Raw genomic sequence first — 20,127 nt, forward strand, 5'->3', positions numbered from 1 at the left:
CTAATTAGCAATTGCTGTTGTCCCTATTTATTTTTTGTAGCCTCGAGTTTCTAATGGCTTGTGGCAATAAGCTGGTGTCTCCAAAGCTCCAAGTTGGTCAGGAGCTGAATGGGATGCTGATCCTAAAGGTTTTTAAAACCAAAGCCCTCTATGTAAGGCCATCAAGGACACTTTTAGTAAGTTACTAAAAGAATGAAAAGTAATCATGATTTGGGAAAAAACATGTCAACAATTGGGCTTCTAACAAAATAGAATATATTTATTTAAAACAAGTGTTTGGGAGCAATCAATATGGATATTTCTTATTTTAATCTTTTTAAGATAAGCTATAATTACTTGCTTTTGATATATGTTTTTGGTCTTTTTCTGTTGAAGAGTGAATCAGATGAAGACAAAGATCCTTCCCACATCAGCTCCAAATCAGCATTAAGCAGTTGTGCAACTGATAAGGACAGTGACAATGATTGTTTTGAAGTTGATAGTTCAAAAATCCAACAAGACATGAGCAGCCAAGTCACTACAAGGTTAAGAAGTCATGTTAAAGGTGATAACCCTGGCACTAGCAGTGATGAAGAAGATGATACTGGGACCAACTGTATTCGAAGGAGTGTTGGTAAAAGGCAACGAGCAAAGCAAGGAAGTGATGGGAACAGCATTTGTGATGAAGGCTACATGGCAAGAAGTGATGACAAACCTAGCACAAGCAGTCACAGCAGAGATTTCAATGCAAGAAGTGAAGACATCCCTGCCATGAGCGTTAATGATGAAGATTATTCTTCATATTTAACTCTCGTGGCATCGCTTTCTGGCGATTCTTCAGATGATGAGGATTTAAATCAAGCTATAATTGCGAGCTTGGAGAATCAGATGTGAGTAACAAACATACAGAATTTGAGTTTGAGACATAATTTGGGCTTTCCAGAATTGTCAAATCAATATAAACCTTTAAAGCTTTAACTCTCTATGATCAGTATGACACATATTCTCAAATTCTGTAACATGACTACATGGCTGATATATTTTATTTTCTGTTTTATTTTCTTTTTTTAGTGCAGAAAAAGTCCCTGTTCAAGAGATACTGCTGGAACTATCAAGCAAAATTAGCACAAAACAGCAGTGCAAATTTAATATAAATCGCTCTGCTGTGTGGGAGGGAGCCTTGCGTGGTTTTCAAAGGCTATCTTATGATCCGAACTTGATGATCTGTGTGAAATTCTCAGATGATATGGGGAAAAATGAGGAAGGGGTTGATTTAGGTGGGCCAAGGAGGGAATTCTTGAGACTATTGATGGACACCATTGCCAGGTCAGCCATGTTTGAGGGGAAAGAAAACTGCAAGAACTTGGCTCTTGACAGTACTGGTAATTACCTATTTTTCTAAGATTAATAGTGGGAACTGTTTAACTGATATTTATTTTTACAGGCAACATTACTGACAATTTTGCTTTTCCTTTTATTCTGTTGCTTTGCAGCTCTCAGAGGGGACTGGTACTACATCTCTGGGAGAGCCATTGCAGTGAGCTTGGTACATGGTGGTCCACCACCTAACTTTCTGTCACCAACAGTATTTTCCCTTCTGGTTGGAAATTCAGCAAATCCAGCCCTGGAAGACATAGCTGACCTGGAACTCTTTGAAAAAGTCCGAAAGGTCTCTATATGTTTATTTTATAAATCTTATAGTGAATTGAAAATAGTTTGTGTTCCAGTTTTCTTTTGTAGGGAATGTTTATCTGGATCAGTCTGGCCATTGCTGAATGCCAAGTTTTTATATTTTGCTGCTATATTAAACTAAGATTCAGTAGATAAGGGTAGACGAAAGAGTATATTTTATCATTTTTTAAGCACATTGTAAACATATTAAAAAAATATGTGTAGTCATTTGACTTCCAATGTACGCGCGGGCATATTGTGATTGTGTAGACCACTGGTGGCTGGGTTCCTTCTAATAGGTTATAAGACTACTGAGTAACTTCCATAACAAGCCCTTCCTCTGCTCTTTGTGATGCTAGATATCTCAAAGTACAACCCTTGAGGACCTTGAAAAGTCAAAAGAACCTCTGCTTGATTACTTGGCCAATGCAGGATGCCTGAGGCCTATGCGTTCACTAAGAGACAGGGATCTGCTGGTACATGATATTGTCATGTTTCAGGTCATCCACAGGGTTCAAGGTCCATTTCAAAGGTATTTTGGTATTCTGTGTTTTTCAGATTAATTAAAATGTGATAAAAATCTTACCTATTAATCAAAATGGCCACACTGAAAAAAAGGGACTGGCCATCTCTTGGATTTATGTAAGCATCTTGCATGCATTTAACACAATTGCCTCATGTTTTAAAGTTAAATGTAACTATATAGTGTAAAAACTACATGATATGCAGAAAGGGTGTATTAAATTGTTCATATCATGTTCAGGTGAAGTAAGTCAATAAGATAGCAACGTTAAATCTCGTGAAACCACGCGTGATTTCATCTCGCGGGCTTTGGATCGTGGTTTAAAAAAGGCATCCATCTCAGTCAAGTCGAGCAGCCAACTCTACGTTTTTGGTATGTCTTGATTTTTTGAATTCATTTTTACCATATTTCAGCCAAATGTAGTTAAACGTCTAGAGTGTCGCCATGTAACATGCTAAAAAAGAGCCGTTAGCTTATTTGCTGTTTTATCTGTTGTCAAAGAATTGGCGCTTTTTCATTTGAATTTGTCTTTGGCACAAGAGCCGTAATATCACATTAAACCTAATTACGAGGCACTCATAACATAATTTGGTTTTCTGTGTGAATAGATTTGTCAACTGACTCTTCAGTTACATTGTGTATTTACTGCACCGTGGTGTTAGTGAGATTTTGGACATTGAACAGCTTTAGCTAATATCATCAGCGGCATTATGCTAGCTTACATCCCTACCCCTCCTGCCCTCACCTGCTGTCCTTTTGTTTTTGTTTTTTTTGCTGCACATTGAGAGATGACCTCTATTCTGCATTTCACCAGGAGTCAGCTGATGGATTGTGGGTTCAAGGTGTTATGGTAAGAAAGTATATTCTATTTTCGTTTCTGTAACTTAATTATAATAGGTTTTTTATAATTATTAGGTGCATGCATACTCACCCTATTAATACAACTGAGAGATCCAAAATCTGCCATAGGTTTAACTTATACCTGTATGTATTGCCAGAAAGGTGATTACTGGACTCGCATTAATGCACACTTGAACTGAAATGAGGTTGTAACTTGTGGGTTGTTGGGTTGCAAATCAGAAACAAACATCTTTGGATTTTTTTTAATCCCATAAGATCTGGAAACACAGTTTTTATTCAACAAAACATTACTGATTAACCAAGCACAGTGCCTGCTGTTATTTCAAAATAATTTTATGTCATTTCAGATAAAATGCAGCATTCCAGTGCATCCCAACCATGCCTTTACAGTCAAGGTTTCTGACGGAGCTGAGTTTTTCTCTGACAGTCTGCTGAAAGTGTTTGCAAAGTGATCAGGGGAACAGGGCACAAAGCTAAAGGATGTAGCTGCCATAATGACAGTAAGAACTTTAAAATTCTTTAACTACAAAGTGTATATGTATTGCATTAGGTCAGTAAAAGATTTTTATGCTACATCCATTGAAACAGTCAACTATTACCTGTGAGTAATGATTCCACTAAAAGGATGCCATAATTTTCGTCATGCATTTACTGGCCCACTGAGAAAAAATTATCTTTTTTTAAAAATAAATGTTCTGGAAACTATATATCCATAAAGTTGATGTCAAACAGGAACTTTTGATATTGCTTTGTAGATGCTGGTGTTGCATGTTGACTGGTTTAAAAAGTCAAGAGTTTTTGTCTGGGATCATTTTCTTCTGTGCTACTGAAAAGTTCACAAATCTCTGTTTTCTTTGTTATAATAGTCAAGGATGACATTAATGCTCGGAGTCCCTCATCAAAGTGCTCCGCATCTGTGTGAAAGACAATTGCAACATCTTGGTGCAGGAGTTCATGGTGAGTGTTTTATGAGTAGATTGTGGCTTTGCAACATTTAAAAATGCATTTAGTTATCCACTTGATCCTCATTGGACTGGTTAGGACCAGTAGTCCTCTTTAATAATTTGAAGTTCACATGAGGCCTGGTAGTGAACTCGGCCGCCGGCCCTTGAGGCCCCATCCCCACCCCTGTATTAGGGGTCACATCAGTGTGAAAAAACTTTAAATTTGTCATTCTAATGAACAAAGGAAAATCCCACCAATATTTATATTAGCTTTTGTTTGAAAAAAAGACCAACTGACCAACAGCTAACCAAATTGTGGGGCTGAAAGTCTAAATTCTAACATCTTCTGAGTGACATAACCTGGATTTCTGATGGGCCGGTCTTTCTAACAAAAACTAATGTAAAGCATTTGAAATTATTATGTTTTTCACCCTCTCTTAGAAACTCTGTTAGACCATGAATGGCAGCATGGCAGGCCACTCTTTGGCTATAGCTATTTACTATGTTGCTTGCATTGGTTTAAATTACTCTAACATTAGAACTGGTAGATTCAAAAGAGATGAGTTTAAAAAGGAATCTTAAAGAAATGTTTTGTGTTTAACCAGGACTTGACTGAGGCCACTGCACAGATTGAGAAAACCACAATGAACATCTGTCTCCAGAGGATGCGGCAGGCAATGACTTTTCTGATGTTGTTCTTCAAGATCTGGATAACGTGACCTTTGCAGTAGCCATGCTGTTTGGACCTTTTTTATTCCTTCAACATGAGTTACCCATCACAACTCTGCTACACTTTTGAGGTGATTCAATGGGTGGTAATGGAGTTGGATGCAACTCAGCTCTCAAGAAAAGCTCACAACTAAGACAAAACTGCTCCTGCAACGAAGCTCACTGTTATGCATGTGAGGTGACCAGCTCTAGGTGAGAGGACATTTAAATCTCACACTTGTTCTGCTGCATTTTTGAAGCTCAATTCCAGGAACGGATCGCAGGGTTCATTTTTATATACTCTGCAACTGCCATGAGGACGAGCCGTTTTTTGTTGTTGTTTGTTTTTCCTTTTGCTCTGTACAAGTTCTGTTTGGCAGCATTTTTAAATTTCTCTTTGTATTTTTTCTTTCTTTTACTAGTGAAGAGATGTAGCGTGAACAGTTATACAGTCTAAATATCCCATATGGGTCGTGTGAAATGGTATTTTCAGTTTCATTCAGTTGAAGTAAAGAACGTTGAATATTTCTAAGTGTGCTGTTTTGAACCAAGATGTCACAGTATGATCAGTGCTGTAATTTTTGACAGTCACTGTATCAATGTTATTTTTGCGTCTCTTGAATAAAGGTTTTGACCTGCAAGTGCTAATTTCTTTAGTTATTGGGGTAAAATGGGTAGTGTTAATAGGAAGGTGTTTGCCAATTCAGTAACCTAATTTAATGTTAATGGAAACTAACATTACCTCAAATTGTTTAGTTATAATTGTTGTTTAACTGAATCTTGACGTTAGAGGCCTTAAATAGAATGTTTTGTATTGTTCTTTCCCAACATTTTTCAAAAGAAACAGTCCAATTTCTTTGCTGTGATTGATTCCAGAGAACACGGAAGAACTGACATTATTTAACTGTTGATTTATATAGATTCAGTAGAGGAATAATGTCAGTTTAATTCTTTACCTACTGCAGTGAAATTAGACATGTTGTTTTGAAAGGTTACTGGTGGATGCCAGCAACCATCTTGGAAGAGAACAATACAATCTGTTATAAGGCCTCCATTTGAAAATTGTGTATTTGATACTAGAATATAATAGCAAAATGTAATTTGAAGATAACATGTAGTATTTAAGTGACCAAGTAGTATTGGGTAAAAGTTATTGAATCGTGTTGGGATAACGTGAGAAAATTGTGAAGGATTAAAATATTCCAAGAGCTCAAATTACTTCATCAAAACATGTTTAAGTCACATTTTATCAACACAAATTGCACAAGTTTATTGAACATGAATAAATTGTGTTAATTTAATTCAATTGTTTAAGTTGCTGCCAAAGCAAAACATCTGTGTGCAACAAATGTCCACCATTGAATTAAGTAAATCCAACAACATATTTTTTTCAGTGCAGTTAATAACCTAGTATAACTGATTGTGCCAAATTGATAATATACAATTAACTTAGAAGCATGAAATTGCAGAATTATTGAATAAAATTTCTTTGTGCTGTTTATCCAGATTTTGTGAAGGTCTGAAAACTCTTGGGGTTCTCGAGAAAATGAGGAGGCATCCAGACAGTTTTCGCCCTCTGTTCTGCTATGAGCCACATATGCTGACTGCTGACCAGGTGGATGATCTTTTCAACATTCATCTATCTCCAGAAGGAAGCAACAGAAGAGCTGCTGAGGAGACAGTTGTTACCTTCTGGAGAGACTATCTCCAAGATGCAGAAGGTAATTGTCACTTTAGTGCACAATAAATAGATGTAACGATTTATAGGTTAGCATTTCTGAAATCTTTATTTTAAATAACATACTCATATAACAATAACACCACATTACCCTCTTGGTTGTAGTAACATTTTTACATAGTTCTTTGAGACTATTGAAAGATGAAAAGCATGCTCTATAGTCATTGCAATAACAGTCATTAAGATTCTTGCTTTAGATTTGTACTCACTGACAATTTATGTTGGCCAAATGAAATAACCTTTTAACACTTTTTTCCTTCTCTGTTTTATGCAGAAGAAGAAGGACCTTCCAAATTACAGAAGATATTGGCCTTTGCAACTGGAGCAACTGCGGTGCCACCTATTGGCTTTTCCCCAGCACCCTCGATTGAGTTCATTCATAGAGGAGACGATGACTTCTCTTCTACACCAATTTTCCCTCTTGCCAACACGTGTGTTAACTGCATTAGGCTGCCACTGCATGTTTCATACCAGCTGTTCAAGGAGAAGTTTGATTTTGCATTAGGTAACACTTACGGCTTTGGCAGGGTATGAACACATTATGCTGGAGGAGTTTGCGTGTTTCTCTTTTGTATTGGTCTCTCTTTTGATTCAAAGTGAGTATTGAGTATTAACTTGTTAAGGTTTTAATATTTCCAAATTTACCTGCTTCAGTCAAATTGATGTTTTAAGACATCAATTTGACAAGAAGTGATTGTTCTTCAGGATTCATACAGGTAGATACCAATTGTTTAACAGCACGTCAGAAGTTAATTTAGATTGTTGAGTTTGAATATACAAAATTTGTGTCACTTTACTCATTTCATGTGTATGTCCATCGGTTTTTGATTTGGTTGTCTTTGTGTCTGTTTATTCTTCTGCCTGTGTCAGTTTCTGTTTGACAACAGAGCTGTCATTTTATCATTTTAAAGAAAATGGTTTCAATATGTTAGTTTCGATCACATATGTTTTCTGAAATGTTTTTTTTATATATCTTTTTTTTATTTTTTGCAAAATATTTTATTTAATGTAGAAGGTGTAAAAGTGAAGAAAACACATCTATTCCATGATTTCCATCATTTTCTAATGGATTCACTTGTTGAATTATGTTCATTGCAGTCTCATTTATGTTGATGTCAATAGCTGGAATATTGACATTATTGTTTGTTTGAAGTTCTGGTAATGGCCCTTCTTCATCAACGCCATAATAGTTATCAACATGAAAAATGTCATTTATAAACGACAGGATTCCCACATTGTTTGTGACACCTGTATGCCACAGCTGAAGAGGGGTCTGTCCTCCTTGTGTAGAGAGACCATGGTTGTTCCACTGATTGACAAATTCTGTTAATGCTCTTTCAATCCTTGGCAAATAAACATAATGCAGACAAAAAAGATGTAGCTCATTCAGTGAATCCAACATACCCTGTTCTTCCATAAAGTTAAAGATATTTATAAAGTGTCTTGATACAACTCTGTTGAGTTCTGCCCACAGTCTTTCAATTCTTTGGTTATGTACTGAAACACCTGTAATAACACTGCCTACTCCTCTTCTCTGTAACATAAAACGAGCAACCTGTATATTTTCCATACCATGATCACACCTGACCCTTAAGGGCAAACCAAAGTTTTGTATTCCTTCCAAAAATAATGACAAGACACTTGAGGCTCTGTTATTGGATAAGCAACGTAAGTATATGATAGTTCGGCTGAAGCCATCAACATAGCCATGCAGGACCAAGCGCCATCTAATCAATTTGTGGTTGCCGTCAAAATGCCTGTTGAGAGATCAGAAAGCATTACTACAGTTCCACATGTTTGTTCATATTATTTAGTAGTGAATTCCTGACCCTGTACTTAAACAAAAACTAGAGGTTTCATTTTGTACATTTACTTCAACAACAGCACACCTCTGTCTCTCACACACACACACACACACACACACACGTGCACACACATACACACAGTGGCATAAAATGTCTTTTTCCACACTACGTTTACCTGGCACAATTGATGTTAGAGATTAAAATTGTGATGTAAAATAAAGGATTAAACAACTCAACAGTATATACATTAGACAACATCTAAATTGATGTACTATGAATCCCCCAAATATTTAACATACTTATATCAATTTCAGTTTTTTTGGTTATTGTTATTTTTTTTATTATTATTATCTTATGCTGATCATATAGATTAACTTCAGTAATGTTTTGAATGAAGGACCATTAATTTTGATGTATTGTGTTAATACTTTTAAACACAAGGCCTGATCATTTGTTTCAAACCAGTGAACTTACCATAAGTGGTTGGGGGCCTGAACACTATAGATCCTTCGCCTTATCGCATGACGACGTCTAAATGCACGTCCAATAGGATCCACTTCCTGTAGACTTTGTCTGACCCTCCAACGTTGAACTCTTAAGCCACGAGATCTCAGACTTCCAAGAATGTATACTTCCCCTGCATTTGGAGTGTTCTGTAGGATATCCGTCACAAGGCCATTCAGTTCTTGATTTGAAATATCCACATAGCTTAATGGCTCAACTCCCAAAGTTTGTCTGTGTCTGTACAGGGTTCTTCGACTTATTCCAAAGCATGATGCAATTCTCTGCCATGTCATACCAATGGAAACAAAGTGAGAAATCTGTTCAGCAGATATAGTGTATCGTGGCCGACCTGGATGACCACTCAAGGTGGTTGGGGGTAACAATCTGTGGGTCACATAAGCAGATCTCTGTCTAGCATCATATTCATGTAGCAAGCTGCAAAAGCATCTATACAAGGATTGTAGTAGGTTGGTGGCAACCCTATTATTGGGATCATATCGAGATACAGCAGCAAGAAATTCTGATAGAGTTCGTGTATGATCATCTAGCTCTCTATAAAGCCGCTCTTGTCTGATATTGTCCGAATTTTCATTTTGGAGCGCCCCAATACATTGCAGAGCACAAGTAAAAAATCTTTCAACATCTTCTTCATTGGTTCTCACCTCAAAAAACAAAGAAAGTATGTAAAAAATGACAAGGATCTGATGTAATTTCATTGTAGATGAGGTACTGTCAGACACAGTCTTTCCAGATTATACGGGCAGCTAGCATAGCCAGGATGCCCCGACTTGTTGCAATAGGCTGCTACCCTACAACAATGTTTGGATAGTCACTGATGAAGGCAAAATATTTTTCAATTATACCTCTAACAGACTGTTGTAGACGTCACCGCGGTGTTAGCTGTGCATTAATGTGTTATTTGTTTTTCCTCACCTTCCTGTGCAGCTAAAATGCCTTCCTGTTCAATTGAAATCCTCTTGGTTTTCATTAGTGTGTGTGAGAGCGTTTCAGTAGTGTGTGTGAGAGCGATTCAGTAGTGTGTGTGAGAGTGTTTCAGTAGTGTGTGTGAGAGGTAAAATTTCAGTAGTGTGTGTGAGAGGTAAAATTTCAGTAGTGTGTGTGAGAGCGTTTCAGTAGTGTGTGTGAGAGCGTTTCAGTAGTGTGTGTGAGAGGTAAAATTTCAGTAGTGTGTGTGAGAGCATTTCAGTAGTGTGTGTGAGAGCGTTTCAGTAGTGTGTGTGAGAGCGTTTCAGTAGTGTGTGTGAGAGGTAAAATTTCAGTAGTGTGTGTGAGAGCGTTTCAGTAGTGTGTGTGAGAGCATTTCAGTAGTGTGTGTGAGAGCGTTTCAGTAGTGTGTGTGAGAGCGTTTCAGTAGTGTGTGTGAGAGCGTTTCAGTAGTGTGTGTGAGAGGTAAAATTTCAGTAGTGTGTGTGAGAGCGTTTCAGTAGTGTGTGTGAGAGCGTTTCAGTAGTGTGTGTGAGAGCGTTTCAGTAGTGTGTGTGAGAGCGTTTCAGTAGTGTGTGTGAGAGCGTTTCAGTAGTGTGTGTGAGAGCATTTCAGTAGTGTGTGTGAGAGCGTTTCAGTAATAATGTCCCTTACGGCACCTCATATAATTGAGTTACCAGCCATGCAGAATATGGAAAAATCTGGCCGCTTCAGCATTAAAGGTGACAAAGAGATTAGCTACAGGAAAGATGATGCAGAATTACTGGACTACAAGTGTCAGCTAAAATCAGTCCTGGCCCCAGTGTCTTAGATTGCCCTTACTTACTGGAACGTGCTCAGCCACTCAACACCAGCCAGGTTTGTCATGATGAGAGCAGATGAAAACGATGAGCAAGATGATATCTTTGCATAGGAGTCATTTCTATAGATCTCTATGGATCTCTCATTCTGCTGATTCCAATAATCTGGCTACAATTCTGGTGATTCTTACTATATATTCAGTGCATCCAGAAAGTATTCACAGGGCTTCAATTGTCCTGTGATGTTACAGTCTTATTCAAAAATTCATTAAATAGATTTTTCACCTGATTTTTCCGTAAAACCAAAATAGAAAAGTATGTTTGAAATTTGTGAAAATTCTGGGAAACATTGTTTTTATATTTTTAAATGATTTACAGTCATTATTCACCAGAAATAATTGTGCACTGTTATTGTATGAAATCAAATCCTTTTAATTGCTAGTGATGAAGAGAGTCTGTCATTACATCACTTTGATGTAAACAAAGACATTTTCCAAGACATACATATTCTTGAAAGATAATATCTAATAATTACAGATATTTTTCCCTTACAGAATCAGGTCAATAGAATAAAATAGAAGCTCAGGTCAATAAAAATAAAATGTTGTTTATTACTGAATACTTAGCAATGAACGTAATGGATGTAGTTATTATAGTAATCAAGATAAATCTCCAGAAATGTAGAGACACATACACGCACATTTACTACTGTGTAACACTGATGTAGCGCTAATGAGTTAATACAGGCTAGGGATTGAGTGTGATTATTATTAATCAGAAGAGTTAGGAATGCTACTGGAGCTGACGGGCAGTAATTAAATACACACAACACAAAATGCTTTTGCAGGTACCATGTATTTAACCGAAAGCAAAGAAAATTAAGAAAAGAAAATGAAAGCTTAAATAATCATTCCTGCTGTAGCTATTTAATTAATAGAAAAACCCAGTGGGGGTGCACAAAAACAACTAAGCAAATTCTTCTGGCTTATACCAAGCAATATAGATTCTCAAAAAAAGTTCCCCATAAATAACACATGTTAACATCAAAAACACTGATCCACACTGAAGTCCATGAGTTTTATCTGAATATCCATGAGAGATGTCCAAGCGCTATTGTCCATAAACGGGGGAACTGGTGTGTATGATTGTGGAAATCAGTGTATTCGGAAATTACGGGACAGAGCGTCGTCTTTGATAGCTTCCTACCAGTCCAGTGGAAGCTTCAATGCAGAATGAGTCCTGCTCCTAGCCGTTCATTGGCTCGCCATCCTTTTTCATACCCAAAAAAGGTTCACCTGGCCTGCATTAAATAAACAAGGCCAATAAGAAATCACAAGAATAACATACAAAAATGTCAGCCAATTAAGCTAAATACATTAAGTTATTCTTGTTCCTGTGTACACAATTTATAAAAATAAACAAACAATATATTGGTTAAATATAATATTTCTAACCAATAAGGATTTAACTGAAAACATTTCAACTGCTACATACATACATACATACTATGTAGCTCCACAACATTTGTTATTCAACAACTATCAGTCAAATCAAAATCAAATTGTTTGGACCGGCAGCAGCCGATTAGGGTCAGCTGGTAGCAATACAAACAGTCAATTAAAAGTTCAAACTCACCAATTCCGTTCTGTTCAGTGCACAACAACATTATGGCTCTGGCTCACAGTAATCAGCATCTAAGTTGCATAAGTTAGTTGGTGTTAAAAAAATGCATTAAAACGGGAAAAGCAAATGTTTGCCAATACACACCTGCAACAGCTCTGTCACCTGGCTTGCCTCCACGCATCTGACGGGAGGAAGCCGGGACAGGCTTACTATGACCTACATGCCATTCGATTGGCTGAGCAAAGTCATGTGGTTGGAGTCATGCATTTGTGATGCGTTCAATGGCAGGAAATAAGTGCAGGAAATTACTCTGGGTTACACCCTCCCCCCTTGAATACATGCACGTCCCGTTGCATGACAACACTACACAATATGTACGACTGAAGGGTTAGAATTGGTGGTTGCGGTGGTCAAAGCATCTGACAGACTATGTAACAGAGACTGAACAACTGATATCAATGGATTGCCTAAGCGGGCATACTGAAGTCGCCTAGGTGGTGATCTGTGACGCGTTGACCGCCTCAGAGGGGGGTCAATAACCGAATCTGAGCAATTAAGAGTTGGTAATGTCACAGGACTAGGCTCGGCCGCTAAGTTGTCAGAGACTCCAGGATCGGACAAGTCTGTAGACACGGTTTCAAGAATGGGTTCGGGTAAGATTTCAAGCAAATCTTCCCCCGATGTCTCATCAGCGTCAAACTCCAATGGGTCTTCCCTCTGGGATCCTGACAGAGCTTCTCCAGCTGATTCCATTTCAGGTGTAGATGTTGGAGGAAGTCTTTCCTCCTCACCACTGGGAAAAGACTGTAGGGGGTTGAGAGACTTCTCCACTCTAAACTCCATTGGGAGCGGGGCAAGGTGGACAAAGGTCTGTTCAAATACATTCTCTTCAACAAAGTACTCAGGAGATTCCTGTTGTTTCTTGGCCTGTTGACGAGTTAAAGAGGGTGTGATTGGAATAGTCTCATCTGATGGTCCTGACTCTGTTGCAGGAAGAAACCCACACGGAAGAAGGAGATCTGTGCAATGTGCGAATTGGGCCGTCTTTGCATTCTGGTTTTACAGTGTAGACGGGGAGATCTTTGGCACATTTCAGCACTACAAAGACATCTGGTTCCCATTTGTCAGCAAGTTTATGTTTGCCCCTCAGCCTCATGTTCCGTACCAAAACTCTGCTTCCAACTTCTAGCTTGGACGGTATAATACGTTGGTCAAATCGAGTCTTGTTCCTCTCAGCGTTCTTTGCAGCATTCTTTGAAGATAGCAGATAACTTTCTTTCAACCTAGCTTTTAAGTCTTGTACATACTGTGAATGTGTCTGTTGTTCTTTCTCACGTACAGGAAGATTAAAAGCGAGGTCAATGGGGAGACGAGGACAACGTCCAAACATTAGTTCGTATGGGGTGTAGCCAGTGACTTCATTTTTGGTACAGTTGTAGGCATGGACAAGTGGTTTCACAAACTGTTTCCATTTGGATTTCTGTTTGAATTCAAGAGTTCCCAACATGGCCAGTAGAGTGCGATTAAACCTCTCTACTGGGTTTCCTCTTGGATGGTACGGTGTTGTATGACACTTTTGGACTCCCAACAGGGCGCATAACTCCTTTATCAACTTCGACTCAAAGTCTGGCCCTTGATCTGTATGGAGTCTTTCTGGAATTCCATAATAAACAATGAAGTTTTCCCAAAGACAGTTAGCCACAGTTTTTGCCTTTTGGTTTGGTGTTGGAATGGCAAGGGCATATTTGGTAAAATGATCTGTCAGTACCAGGATGTCTTTGGTGTTGCTGGTATCGGGCTCGAGACTGAGGAAATCCATACAAATGAGTTCAAGCGGACGTGATGTCCGAATGTTAACCAGAGGAGCAGCTCTCTCCGGCAAGCTTTTCCGGCGAATACACCGGCCACAGGTTTTTATTTTATTTTCCACATCCACTGCCATTCTTGGCCAATAGAACCGAGTCCTGGCAAGGTCAAGGGTCCGTTCCACTCCCAGGTGGCCCATATCATTGTGGAGGCTGTGGAGAACAGTTTGCCGCAGTTCTGTCGGAAGGACCAGTTGGTATGATGGTTGTTCATTTTCATATCTTATCCTATAGAGGATACCATCAATCAGCTCCAATTTGTTCAGTTCGCGAAGGAGAAGAGGAATTTCAGGAAGCTCTTTCCTGGCTGTCAGAGGAACTTTTTCTCCTGACTCCAACTGGTGAATAACCTCCTGAAGAGTTGGATCAGTTCTCTGTTTTTCATAAAGCTCAGAATGGGATATGGTGGAAATAACAGGAAGTCCATGTGAATCTTCTGAGTAATTCTCAGGAAGCACTGCTGTGTTGATGGACAGGGATTCAACCAAACTATTCTCAGCTTGGGTCCTGACAACACCACTTTGGCAAATCGCATCGACAACTTCAGCTGATATTTCACCATCACTGCTGCTTGAGAGATGTTGTTGAGTAAACTGATTAATTAGCTCCTCATCTTTTTGAGCAGGTTCCCCAGAGGAAGTACCATCATGGGGCAGACGGGAAAGTGCATCCAGGTTTTGCTTGCCTGCTCGATACTGTATCTTGAACGAGAATGTAGAAAGAGCAGCCAGCCAACGATGGCCGGTAGCATCCAACTTTGCTGATGTCAAGATATAGGTAAGTGGGTTGTTATCCGTGACCACTGTAAAGCTTGCTCCGTACAAGTAATCATGAAATTTTTCTGTCACGCTCCACTTCAGTGCCAAGAATTCAAGCTTGTGAGCTGGGTAACGACTTTCACTGGATGACAACCCCCTACTAGCATAGGCTATCACCCTAAGTCTCCCCTCTTGCTCTTGGTAAAGGGCAGCGCCCAATCCGTTGGTGCTGGCATCTGTGTGGAGAATGTAAGGCAGTGCCGGATCAGCAAAACCTAGAACTGGTGCAGTGGTAAGTTTGTCAATGAGGGTATCAAAAGCCAACTGACATTCAGGACTCCACCTGGAACCAAAGGAGTGCTTGGGATCAAACTGTGAGCTCTTAGAAGTCTCATTTTTGGAGCTTTTGTGTGTGGATGGATATCCACGTGTGAGGTTGTTGAGTGGCTTGGCAATCATAGCATATCCCTTAATAAAATGCCTATAGTAGCCAGCGAATCCCAGAAAAGATTTCAAGGTCTTCAGGTTGGTTGGAATTGGCCAGGAGTTCAAGGTGGCAACCTTTTCTGGGTCTGTCTCAACACCATTTTCTGAAACAATGTGGCCCAAGTATCGGACGGATGTCTGAAAGAATTTGCATTTTTCTGGAGAAAGTTTTAACCCAAATTCTCTCAAGCGATTCAACACCCTCAGCAAACGGTCTTCGTGCTCCTCAAGAGTGTTGGAGAATATGATCAAATCATCCAAAAACACGAGGACCTCTTTCAAGTGCAAGTCTCCCATGCACCTCTCCATGAGTCTTTGGAACGTTGAAAGTGCATTAGTAACTCCTTGAGGCATTCGGTTGAACTCCCAAAACCCAATTGGCGTCACAAAAGCGGTTTTGGCTTTATCAGCTTCATCCATCTCTATCTGATAATAACCAGATTTGAGATCAAGCACAGAGAACCATTTCGATCCAGTGAGTGCTGTAAACGATTCCTCCAAGTTGGGCAATGCGTACACATCCTTAATCGTTTGCAGGTTGAGTTTGCGGTAGTCAATACATAGTCGAATGTCTCCATTTTTCTTCTTGACAACCACTATTGGTGATGAAAATGATGACTCCGACTCCCTGATAACACCAGCATCTAGAAGCTCTCGAAGATGTTTACGGACAGCTTCTATGTCCTGGGGATGAATAGGTCTTGCTTTGTGTTTAAAAGGGGTATTGTCATGGAGCTTGATGTGATGCTTCACTTCCTTAGTGCAACCAAAATCCAAGTCATGATGTGAAAAAACTTCAGACATGGCATTTAGTTTTGTTGTGATCCGTTCTCTCCATTCTGCTGGTATTGGTGACTCGCCAAATTTGAAAGTGAGTGGTGTTGACACCATCTCCCGATCTGGGGGGTTGGTCACACTGTGCTCAGAGACTATGCAGTCATAGGCTCCCAGCTCTGCAATGACACTCAAAGCTGGTATGTAGATGTCTTGCTCTGTTCTGTTTGACACAACAACTGGAACCTGAGTATGTGTACCACCTTTAAGAGCGACTAGACAATTACTGACACACAAACCACCCGGCAGGCCTGAACCCGGGTGCTGAATGACAACACATTGACTAGCTGGGCTGAGAAGCTTGGCAGAACCCTCGACCACAACTGTGCAGCCAGCTGGAATTAGCACAGGAGATTTACTAAGGGTCGTCACAACACCAAGATGATCAATCCAATTCTGTTGGTATGTCACTTGGAGAGTTTGCAGAACTGCTCTGTACCCGTAAGAGGTAGGCTGGAATGATGAACAGTTACTAGAAGAGAATTGTTCATAAAGAATTTCAAGTGTATTCATGCCAACAAGTACTGAGGTTGGATAATCAGGTCTCACATCAGGAACAACAAGTGCAAGCGTTTGAACTGGGAAGTCACTCCCAAGAAAGTCTTTTGGAAATGTCATGGCAACCTCAACATACCCAAGGTATGGAACACATTGACCGGCAGCCCCCTCCACATGAAGAAGCTCATTCAATGGGTGGACTGGCTGATCGGAGAGATGCTCATTATAGAATGAAACTGGAATTGTGGTAACCTGGGAACCAGTATCCAGTAGACACGGGCAGTTGCAACCTGCAATGTTGACTTCTGCTGTACATCTGGATCCAACTAATCCTGGTGGTAATCTAGTGTGGATCTTTGTCTGCGACTTTGCACACTTGGCATGCTTTTTGTTCTCAGCGGGACAAGGTTGGTCCAGCTCAGCTCCTGTTTGCCCCTCAACAGGAACTGGAACTAGTTTAAATCCTCAGAAGCAGAGGACTTTCGCTTCTGCCACTTTTGTTTGCTGTCAAATTGCTTCCGCTTGGCACTTACCAATGCTGAATTGGGTGCATTTTCACATTGTGGCTTAATGTGACCATCTTCTCCACAGCGGAAGCAAAACCCTGGTTTAGGGCTGGAGACGCTAGGTTTTGGATTCTTACCAACCTTCTTTGGCCCATAGAGCTTTGGAGCTGGGCAGGCAGCAACCGGTGGTTTGACATTACACTGCTGTGCTGTCAAAGCTGAAAGCTGCTGTTGTATAGCTGCCATCTGTTGTGAGAGCCGTTTAGTCAGAGTGGTTAGCGCAGCACAGAGGTTAGTTTCTTCTCCAGTATTGGCAAACTGGGCATTAGTGGTGGCTTTCTGTTTTGTCGGTCCCAAATGCTGTTTCATCCTTAATGTCTTTGCTGCCTCTCTGTCCTCTTCAGTTCGAAGGAGTAATAGAAGCTCAGTAAATTTGGGGGGGTTGTGCTTCTTTTGCTTAAGTTGGAGTTCCGATATTAAATTGTTATCCCAACATCCCCTGCAGAATTGATTCAACAGTCGGTTGTCTATGTCTTTCTCTAAAACACCCCCTCTTTTTGCTGCATGCTGTAATACCACCTGCAGACGTTGCAAATAGGCCGAAGGCTTTTCTCCGCTGTCCTGGAAGGTGTCCATGAACTTGGCGTATAACTCATCTCCATCTTGCACAGTGCCATAGGCTGAGTCAAGTTGTTTCATATAGACCTCTGGTGGTGTGTCAAGGCTGAGATGTTTTACCATATTACAGGCAGGAGGCAGTAGACTGTCACGAATCAGTCTGGTGCGCTGCAGATCAGATATAGATGGATCTTTCAGGGCTAATTCGACCCCTGACCGCCATATATCATAATCTGTCTCTTGAATTGGCCTGGGCACTTTACCAGAAAACGCTCTCAGTCGATGGAATGCATGCAGCGAGCTGTCCCCACTCCGAACAACGTGTTCCACAACATAGCGTTGTACTTCAGGAGGGTTGAGATCAGCCGCTGGAATGGAGGCAGAATGCCTCTCTCCGCCGTGCGCTTCAGCACTACTGGCAACAGAAGGGGACTTAGATGGAAGAGGGGCTGGTAGTGAAGAAGGAAAGACTGAATCGGGAGGGTTTGAATCTTCTAGTTCTGGTTTTGCAACCACTGGAGTCTCTGGGTTGAGCTCTGCAAGGGACCGGCGTATCTGGGTCATCCCCTCACTGAGGACTTCTGCATAATCCCTCCCAGATAATTTGGCTATTCTTTTTAAGTCTGCCAAGTAAGTATTTGTCTTGGAACCACTAACTCTTGATGCATAAACTTCAGATAGACTTTCAATATGGAGTTTGTCACCTGAATCTGACATAGATGTGTGCGGTAGCAACTGAGACAACCGCGTTAAAGATAAACCCGAAGCGTACTCAGCGACAAGCATGTCATTAAATTCAGATTCTGGTGAATCTATAGTAACCTTGCGAGCTATGTCACCATACTGTTCAAGGAAAAGTACAACTTCATTAACTGAGTGCTCAGTTACTCCGTCAACTAAAACCGCATTTGGGATCTTAATGGCAAGTGTCTCAAAAACTTCCATTATGGGGAAAAATGAATTGGTGAGTTTGAATATATATTAATTACTAACCAAATCAGCTCCTGGCTGGCTCGCCAAGAAATGTAACACTGATGTAGCGCTAATGAGTTAATACAGGCTAGGGATTGAGTGTGATTATTATTAATCAGAAGAGTTAGGAATGCTACTGGAGCTGACGGGCAGTAATTAAATACACACAACACAAAATGCTTTTGCAGGTACCATGTATTTAACCGAAAGCAAAGAAAATTAAGAAAAGAAAATGAAAGCTTAAATAATCATTCCTGCTGTAGCTATTTAATTAATAGAAAAACCCAGTGGGGGTGCACAAAAACAACTAAGCAAATTCTTCTGGCTTATACCAAGCAATATAGATTCTCAAAAAAAGTTCCCCATAAATAACACATGTTAACATCAAAAACACTGATCCACACTGAAGTCCATGAGTTTTATCTGAATATCCATGAGAGATGTCCAAGCGCTATTGTCCATAAACGGGGGAACTGGTGTGTATGATTGTGGAAATCAGTGTATTCGGAAATTACGGGACAGAGCGTCGTCTTTGATAGCTTCCTACCAGTCCAGTGGAAGCTTCAATGCAGAATGAGTCCTGCTCCTAGCCGTTCATTGGCTCGCCATCCTTTTTCATACCCAAAAAAGGTTCACCTGGCCTGCATTAAATAAACAAGGCCAATAAGAAATCACAAGAATAACATACAAAAATGTCAGCCAATTAAGCTAAATACATTAAGTTATTCTTGTTCCTGTGTACACAATTTATAAAAATAAACAAACAATATATTGGTTAAATATAATATTTCTAACCAATAAGGATTTAACTGAAAACATTTCAACTGCTACATACATACATACATACTATGTAGCTCCACAACATTTGTTATTCAACAACTATCAGTCAAATCAAAATCAAATTGTTTGGACCGGCAGCAGCCGATTAGGGTCAGCTGGTAGCAATACAAACAGTCAATTAAAAGTTCAAACTCACCAATTCCGTTCTGTTCAGTGCACAACAACATTATGGCTCTGGCTCACAGTAATCAGCATCTAAGTTGCATAAGTTAGTTGGTGTTAAAAAAATGCATTAAAACGGGAAAAGCAAATGTTTGCCAATACACACCTGCAACAGCTCTGTCACCTGGCTTGCCTCCACGCATCTGACGGGAGGAAGCCGGGACAGGCTTACTATGACCTACATGCCATTCGATTGGCTGAGCAAAGTCATGTGGTTGGAGTCATGCATTTGTGATGCGTTCAATGGCAGGAAATAAGTGCAGGAAATTACTCTGGGTCACAACTGCATCATTTGTCAGATAATGTAGGCTATTAAATTTTGGCTGGGTAGTTGTTCATAAAATTGCTTCTCATGAGATGTGGAATGAGTCTAGCAATCTTGAATGAATCTTGAATCGTGCAAGATTTTACTAATGAGACATCTGTTTTTCAAACTTTGTAAAATGCTCAGGTTCCCAATCTAGCAACTGAAATGAAAGTATGACAC

General features: G+C 39.9%; 1 protein-coding gene and 3 long non-coding RNA genes across 7 annotated transcripts; 2 read left to right on the forward strand and 2 right to left on the reverse strand.

Moving 5' to 3' along the window:
• The first annotated feature begins 1,198 nt into the window (after nt 1–1,198).
• LOC309691152 lies at nt 1,199–2,195 on the forward strand. The gene is made up of 3 exons (XR_014271898.1): nt 1,199–1,361; nt 1,473–1,648; nt 2,010–2,195. It is a non-coding gene; the product is annotated as an uncharacterized lncRNA (long non-coding RNA).
• A 62-nt stretch (nt 2,196–2,257) lies between these two features.
• Nucleotides 2,258–5,327, forward strand: LOC309691142. Of its 2 annotated transcripts, XR_014271894.1 has the most exons (5): nt 2,259–2,292; nt 2,414–3,023; nt 3,382–3,534; nt 3,901–3,991; nt 4,584–5,327. It is a non-coding gene; the product is annotated as an uncharacterized lncRNA (long non-coding RNA). The 2 variants fall into 2 exon arrangements; XR_014271893.1 differs by having other exon boundaries at nt 2,258–3,023.
• Nucleotides 5,328–11,292: 5,965 nt separating this feature from the next.
• LOC309691697 lies at nt 11,293–12,956 on the reverse strand. Its single transcript, XR_014272091.1, has 3 exons — nt 12,246–12,956; nt 12,114–12,172; nt 11,293–11,778 (listed from the first exon to the last, which is right to left on the reverse strand). It is a non-coding gene; the product is annotated as an uncharacterized lncRNA (long non-coding RNA).
• A 2,947-nt stretch (nt 12,957–15,903) lies between these two features.
• Nucleotides 15,904–19,899, reverse strand: LOC309716027 (paraneoplastic antigen Ma3-like). Of its 3 annotated transcripts, XM_082549586.1 has the most exons (3): nt 19,747–19,899; nt 19,615–19,673; nt 15,904–19,279 (listed from the first exon to the last, which is right to left on the reverse strand). In XM_082549586.1, the coding sequence occupies exon 3, from the start codon at nt 18,609–18,611 to the stop codon at nt 16,995–16,997; it is 1,617 nt and encodes a 538-aa protein (XP_082405712.1). In that variant the 5' UTR covers nt 18,612–19,279; nt 19,615–19,673; nt 19,747–19,899; the 3' UTR covers nt 15,904–16,994. The 3 variants fall into 3 exon arrangements, with proteins under 3 accessions (XP_082405712.1, XP_082405711.1, XP_082405713.1); XM_082549585.1 differs by having other exon boundaries at nt 19,615–19,899; XM_082549587.1 differs by having other exon boundaries at nt 15,904–19,274; nt 19,611–19,899.
• Nucleotides 19,900–20,127: the final 228 nt, after the last annotated feature.

The sequence above is a fragment of the Aulonocara stuartgranti genome, assembly GCF_965226115.1.
Source record: "Aulonocara stuartgranti genome assembly, chromosome: 2".
NCBI classification, from domain to species: Eukaryota; Metazoa; Chordata; class Actinopteri; order Cichliformes; family Cichlidae; genus Aulonocara; species Aulonocara stuartgranti.

Bases quoted from the DNA above. Each gene is read 5' to 3' on its own strand.
- LOC309716027 (XM_082549586.1), bottom strand. From the start codon at position 18,611: ATGGAAGTTTTTGAGACACTTGCCATTAAGATCCCAAATGCGGTTTTA.